The sequence below is a fragment of the Dendropsophus ebraccatus genome, unplaced genomic scaffold, assembly GCF_027789765.1.
Source record: "Dendropsophus ebraccatus isolate aDenEbr1 unplaced genomic scaffold, aDenEbr1.pat pat_scaffold_1422_ctg1, whole genome shotgun sequence".
In the NCBI taxonomy this organism is placed as follows: Eukaryota; Metazoa; Chordata; class Amphibia; order Anura; family Hylidae; genus Dendropsophus; species Dendropsophus ebraccatus.
In genome coordinates this window covers 1-7,793 of record NW_027208843.1, presented here as the reverse complement: position 1 = coordinate 7,793, position 7,793 = coordinate 1, and the positions used below count along the sequence as shown (strand labels likewise).

At 41.3% G+C, this 7,793-nt stretch overlaps 1 protein-coding gene across 1 annotated transcript; it reads right to left on the bottom strand.

The window, feature by feature from the left end:
• Window positions 1–290: 290 nt before the first annotated feature.
• Window positions 291–7,149, bottom strand: LOC138775224 (kelch domain-containing protein 10-like; the record flags this gene model as incomplete). Its single annotated transcript, XM_069955860.1, has 5 exons — window positions 291–497; window positions 1,171–1,237; window positions 1,447–1,531; window positions 4,646–4,794; window positions 6,995–7,149. Coding segments are annotated over 5 exons (521 nt in total), but the record flags the coding sequence as incomplete, so codon positions are not given.
• Between the last annotated feature and the right edge of the window lie 644 nt (window positions 7,150–7,793).

Here is a 7,793-nt window from a genome sequence, read left to right as displayed (position 1 = left end):
TGTTTTTCACCATGTTGAAAAACAAATGACTGCAGTGCTGCCAAGTTAATCCGCCCCTGGGTGCCAGCACTGTAGGATCACATTACCTTCTACAGCACTGGCTATGGGACCCTAAAAAGCAAACAATGCTCACACAAAGCACAGGTATAAACAGCTTACGGAACTGTCTGCACTCGAAATGTGCTGCTATTCAGAATCATAGCCTGCTATGAAAGGCATTCAGCAACTTTATTTGCACACTTCACTGTAATAGTTTGTATACTGTGAATCCGCCTAGAAGGTGGTTTTTACCATGCCTCTTCCAAACTCAATCCACTAGTAAATAACATATCTGGCATTTAAAAAAACAAACACTTTTTTTAGGTAGAGTATATGCACCAGACAAATTTCTTGCCTGGCTAGCAATTTCACTATTGTGGGACAGAAGGTACATCAAAAGCTTTGCCTACCATGTTTTATTTGGACACAGCTATGACATCTTCTGGCAGCTGGAAAACCTGGAATGATTAGGTAGTCACATGTTCAGTACACATACACTACGATGATCTGTATTACAGCCCAACCAAGATTTTTACTGTGAAACTACATGAATCAGCCAGGCAGGGATCCCATTATGTACTTCATACACTTCAAGAAACATGGGCAAATACATACATCATTATACCCCTTGTGTCATACCTCAGGCATTTCATTTTAAAATTCCTAAATATCTGTGTCATAAACCACAGGGAGCATGAAACAGGGACACCCCTGCTATTACAACAATGTATGAAGAAGAACGTCTTAAAGCCCCATTTCCGGCTTGTGTTATTACAGTCATCCTTGTAATAAAGGAGGCTGTCCCCGTGTTTATATTGTGTGTGGTTGGGCATCATGGAACAACTAACAGGTTCCCTTTAAAGGCCATACAAAACCTAATGATAAGTAAACAGGAGATACAGTTGACATCATTGTAAGTCAGTCCTATAACAAACAGCCTTAAGTAAAAATCATATTGAGAACACAGGGTTTTTTTCCTGCCAATCTCCATTTTCAAAACATTAGCCACTGAGGTTGGGGCTGAATATCATGTGTGTTCTATTGCAGACAATGCATTGAATTTTTTTTTAGCTAAGCCTCGCATTTTTTTACTTTTTCAGAGAACTCTTAAATGCCAGGTGTTAGCCTTACCTAGATTTTCGTGTGGCTTGGTTGGAATGTCCTCCCAAGTGTTGGTTTCAAGGTTATACGCATGAATCTGGTCAGAATTGGTTGAAAACAGAGAAAAACAAAGAGGCATGTCAAATCATTACAGAGGCTTTTACATTTAATTTCTTATAGAATGTTTCTATAAGATTCTGGGACACAATTAGTGATTTCCACTTCAAATACCAGCGTCAGAGACAACAAAGCCGGCTTATTCACATTGACACATTAAGAGTCTGTGTGAAAGTAAAATAAAGTTACCTTGTCTAAAGAGTAAGCAGTCCATGATGTTCCACCTCCTAATACATAGATCCTCTGATTATCATGTGCTATTTCATGCCTATACCTGGAGAAAAACAAAGGAAAAAGTGATGGGAATGTCTGTGCCCCTGCAGAGATGCAGTAATGGTGTAGGCTAGCTAACAAATCCTCTAAACTGAAAGACGTTTGTCCTGGTATATATATTTTTCTGTATATTTACAGCTTAAGGCTGGGTTCACACTACGTATATTTCAGGCAGTATTTGGTCCTCTTGTCAGGTCCTCATAGCAACCAAAACCAGGAGTGGATTGAAAACACAGAAAGGATCTGTTCACACAATGTTGAAAACTGAGTGGATGGCCGCCATATAATGGTAAATAACTGCCATTATTTCAATATAACAGCGTTGTTTTAAAATACCAGCAAATATTTGAAATTAAATGGCGGCCATCCACTCAATTACAACATTATGTAAACAGAGCCTTTCTGTGTTTTCAATCTACTCCTGGTTTTGGTTGCTATACAGCCTCAAATATACGTAGTGTGAACCTAGCCTTAAGCTAATCCAATATGACAATTGTGAAACCCCTTCTACCTAGAAATCCATTGAATCATCTATGCTGTATTTCTTTTTGCTAAATAACAGTTATTTCTAGAAACTGCCAAACTAGGAAAAGATATCAGTTTCTGTCAGAAGGTGACAAAGTGTAACCACATACATGGGAAATGCTATTTATACTGCTTGAATGTCTTCTGTGATTTTCCCCCCATATTCAATTAATAATCTCTCCCACTAGTATTTGCGACACTAGAGACAGTCCTATTAATCTGCATACTTTCTCACACAGGGTTTTTTTAAGGTGGGATGTAGTGTTTTCACCCACCCCCTTCCCAAGCATTTACGAAGAACGGCTGGAGCACCCCTTAATGTAGGTGACGGTTAAAGTCACCCATGATGATTGTGGGGGATTTCTGGTGAGAGAAGTGTAGCAGCCAAGTAGTAAACTGATCAAAAAAACTTGATGTCAACTTGACTTGATGGTCAACAAAATGGTTACACCAGCCTTATTGTTGCCTTTAAAAGGGCATAAATGTAACTACACTTTAATATATCCTTCAATAACCTCAGAACACATATCTCACACCATTCTCCTGCATCTACAACCACTCAGCAGCTGTTGATTTCTGGTTTGCTGCCACTGTACACTACTGGTATTGTACTGGGTGCTGCTGTATACTGATGGGCTGGTGTTGGCTGCAGAAAGCACCATATTTCTCTTTCCCCGCAGTTTTGTTTAAAAACACCCGACAGAGCATCTATGATTTGGCGCAATTAATTTATCTAGACAATAGACCCCCCCCCAAAGTTTTACATCTAACAATGTCCTGGTGTCCAGACTAACATAGTGGTGGAGATTTGGCCTGTGTGCTTAACATGTGCGCTACAGATAATTGGGTTTTACAAAATACTGTACTTTCACTCATTTACAAGCCCATTTTAAGTACCCCCCTCCTTCAAGTAACTTAAAGGGGTTGTCCGGCGCTAAAAAATTATTCACAGAATAACACACATTACAAAGTTATACAACTTTGTAATGTATGTTATGTCTGTGAATGGCCCCCTTCCCCGTGTCCCACCACCCCCACCCGTGTACCCGGAAGTGTGGTGCGCTATACATACCTATCACGTGCCGACCACGGTCTCCGATCCTCAGCAGTGACGTCTTCTTCGGGCGGCCGGCGGATCTTCCCGAGTGCCGGACGCCCTCTGCAGAGTCATCCGAAGCTCAGCCGCGATTGGCTGAGCATAACTGTGCTCAGCCAATCGCAGCTGAGCAGCTGATGACGTGGCCGCGTCATCAGCCGCAATTGGCTGAGCACAGTTATGCTCAGCCAATCGCGGCTGAGCTTCGGATGACGCTGCAGAGGGCGGCCGGCACTCGGGAAGATCCGCCGGCCGCCCGAAGAAGACGTCACTGCTGAGGATCGGAGACCGTGGTCGGCACGTGACAGGTATGTATAGCGCACCACACTTCCGGGTACACGGGTTGGGGTGGTGGGACACGGGGAAGGGGGCCATTCACAAACATAACATACATTACAAAGTTGTATAACTTTGTAATGTGTGTTATTCTGTGAATAATTTTTTAGCGCCGGACAACCCCTTTACCCCTTAGAGAATCGGGCCAATTTCAATTTTTGACCTTTTCGGTTTTTCCTCCTTGTGCTTAAAAGGCCATAGCAGTTGCATTTTTTCACCTAGAAACCCACATGAGCCCTTATTTTTTACGTCCACTAATTGTACTTTGCAATGACAGTCTGATTTTTTTTCATAAAGTACACTGCGGAAACCAGGAAAAATTTAATGTGTGGTAAAATTGAAAAAACAAAAACGCATTTCTTTTTATTGTTTTTTTTTTTTTCGTTTTTACACCATTCGCCCTGGGGTAAAACTGACTTGTTATATATGTTCCTCAAGTCCTACAATTACAACAATATGTAACATGTATAACTTTCATTGTATCTGATGGCCTGTAAAAAATTCAAAACCATTAACAATATATGTTCCTTAAAATCGCTCCATTCCCAGGCGTTATAGCGCTTTCTTTTATCATGTGGTCTATGGGTCTGTGTGAGGTGTCATTGTTTGCGCCATGATATGTTCTTTCTATCGGTACCTTGATTGCACATATGCGACTTTTTGATCGCTTTTTATTACAATTTTTCTAGATTTGATGCGACCAAAAATGTGCAATTTTGCACTTTGGGATTTTTTTTGTTTACGCCATTTACTGTGCGAGATCAGGAATGTGATTAATAGTTTGGGCGATTACACACGCGAAACATGTTACCAAACATGTTTATTTATTATAACATGGGAAAAGGGGGCGATTCTGACTTATTAGGGGAGGGGGCTTTTTTTTTTTTTTTATCAATAAAAAGTGTTATTAACAGTTATACTAGCAGCCCCCATGGGGACTTCTAGTATAAGTACACTGATCTCTCATACAGATCTATGCTGCATAGATATGCACCATAGATCAATGGCATGGCGATCGGACCGTGCCCGCTAATAGCCGTGATCCCGGGCTACAAGCGTCACTTGGGACCACGGTGGTTCAGAGCACGGCCCTACTCTGAACACATGGAGGCGGCCCTGGACGTAAGAGTATGTATATTATGATATAAAAGTACCTACCTTTCCTCTGGTAAATCACAAGGTGGGTTGTTAGGCTTCAGCTGCACCCATTCTCTAGTAGAGAGGTCTAATCGATGTAGATCTGTACTGTAAATATAGCCAGTTGTTCCTCCAAATACATATAGGAAGCCATTTATAATTGCCATTGCCTGAGATAAACCATGCAGGGGAAAAAAACAAAACAAAAACACAACTTTAGGCACAAGAGGCTTTAAAATTTTTTTAAAAATTAAGAGGTCAACCCTTGTTTTGTGCACTGGTTTCTCAGTCATTTGCACAGTCCATGGATCACCCGCCATGGATTCCGCAGCTCGCACCCGCTGGTCCCATAAGCTTCATTCTATGACCGGATTCATTCTTTGGACAGCGCAATCTGCCAAACCATAGAATGAAGCCTATGGGACCAGTCGAGATGTGTGCGGCCGCAAAGTGGAGTTTTGGTAGGGTGCGCATATCCTTAGATCCTATTACATGAAGCTATGTGCAGCTGACAGTGGATTATCTTTAACATGTTTAAAGTAACCTCGTTGACAGATTGCTGGTTATTACATGGGACAATATCTGCCCGATTTGACAGATAATCTCTGTTTTCATAGGACCTTATTTCTGTATGATTATCGTCCCATGTAAATCATACGAATTTAAACTATCGTCCTGTGTCAATTTAGATCTGGCCCCAAAATCATTGTTAATCGTTCGCTGTAATTCCGCATTTGTTCACTAATCGTTCAGTGCAATTCCAAATTGTTCTTCTTTTGCTGGGATCAGATGGAGTGAGATCGCAGTAACAATCATAACTAACTTCTATTCTGTGTAACATGGTGAACGATTTCAGGTTAACAATCTCCTTAGCAATTGTTAAAAATCGATTCATCTAATAGGACCCTTAGGCTATGTTCTCACCCAGTACTTTTGCTCAATATTTGCAACTAAAACCAGGAGTGGATTGAAACCGCAGAAAGGCTATGCTCACACACTGTTGAAATTGAGCGGATGGCCGCCATTTAATGGCAAATAGAGATGAGCGAACCTCGAGCATGCTCGAGTCCATCCGAACCCGAACTTTCGGCATTTGATTAGCGATCTGCTAGATCGGCGCTCGTTTACTGGGCCTATTACACGGCCCGATAATCGTTTAACAAGGGCTGCAAGGACATAGTTACTGATGTTCTTGCTTAGGCTGGGTTCACACTACGTATATTTGAGGCTGTATTTTTGAGGCTGTATAGCAACCAAAACAAGGAGTGGATTGAAAACACAGAAAGACTATGTTCACATAATGTTGTAATTGAGTGGATGGCCGTCATTTAATGGCAAATATTTGCTGTTATTTTAAAACAACGGCTGTTGTATTGAAATAATGGAAGTTATTTACCGTTATATGACGGCCATCCACTCAATTTCAACATTGTGTGGACAGAGCCTTTGTGTTTTCAATCCACTCCTGGTTTTGGTTGCTATGAGGACCTGACATGAGGACCAAATACAGCCTTAAATATACATAGTGTGAACCCAGCCTCAAACTGTATACTTTACCTATCCACGCTCCAGGGCTGCTCCTGCGCGCTCTAGCTTCAGAGTGGCCTGTCAGCTGACAGGCTGCTCAGCCACTCACAAGCCGAGACCGCCGCAGCCTGTCAGCTGACAGGTCGCTCTGAAGCTAGAGCGCGCGGGACCCAGGGAGAAGCGGACAGCAGGAGCAGCCCTGGAGCATGGATAGGTAATGTATATAGTCAGTCGTTGGCTGCACACCGCTATTACACGTAGCGGTGCACGGTCAGCGCCCGAAAAATATAGGCTCTAACCTATATCAACGATCAGCGATGATCGTTGTCATCGGCTGATCGTTGTATTTATTATACGGAGTGATAATGGGCCCGATTAAAACGATTATCATTCCGTGTAATAGTACTCTTCGAAAATCTGCCTTCAGGAGACTGGAGCTGGATTTCTGGCAAAAAAAAATTATAAAAATAATGTGTATATGGCAAACTTGCTTTATGTCACATGTACTGTTGATTTAAAATTTTGAAAGTTATACCGACAGGTACACTATAATACAAAACTGATTTAACCATAGCTTTCATAACATATCCCTTGAATGGAGGCCATTTTAGCTAAGTAGTGATTGATGCATTAAACAAATGCCCCTTTAACCACAGGCAAAAATGGCATGCATTAACACATATGACAACCGATAATGTTTATGCTAAATAAATCTCTATTGTTTATTGCTGGAAAGACTCCACAGCCTTTGAGTCTCTGAAATGTCTAAAAGCCAATAGCTGTAGCACACTCAACACAATGGACAAAAACAAACAAAAAGAAAAAACAAACACACAAACACACCTGGCCATAAATGCGGTTGGGTTTCTTTCCATCACAGTTTAGCTTCTCCCATCTCTTATACTTTACATTACAGACATGAACATCATTACCATTGCTTTCACCAAATGGGATCCCAGTGCCTCCAAACACCAGGAGATTGTATCCATGTAAAACCACTACAAAAGTAATAGAGGGGGGAATAAATAAAATAAAACACGTTAAATCACTGTACTATTACTAAACAATAGCAATTGGCATTATAGCTATAGTTTGATAGGATGCTATCATGGGGGCTCTGCTTCCTTGATTTAAAGAGGTTTTCCAAGTGATTAATAAAAAAACTGCCTAAAAAAGGGAAATGACATTATAAAAACATACATTACTACCACTTCAGTCCTTTCTGCTGGTTTGCGTTTGGCTAGTTGCAGCAGTGATTTGCCAGTATGTAGTGTTGTTTTTCCACCTAATACGTCGAGCTAGAAATTTATTAAAGGCCGCATGAGGTGATTAGAGGAGTTTTATGGACCAGGTGGGTGATCTCATGACTTTACACAGAGATTATCTGACTGAAAGACTGAAGTTTCTCCTATTTTCAAATCCATTCCCGGCTTTGGCTTCAAAAATCTGTCAGATAAATCTCTGTGTAAAGCCACCCTAATAGATAAATGGTGCCAGATGTAGAGGTGTAAGGTTATGTAAAAACTTCCAACTAGTCAATTCACCAAGCAGACGCTATGGCCACCAATGATGTCCAGGAGAGCGCTCTGCATCAGTCACTGTTACCCTTGGTAGTGGTGACATTACAGTGTGGGAAGGTTTG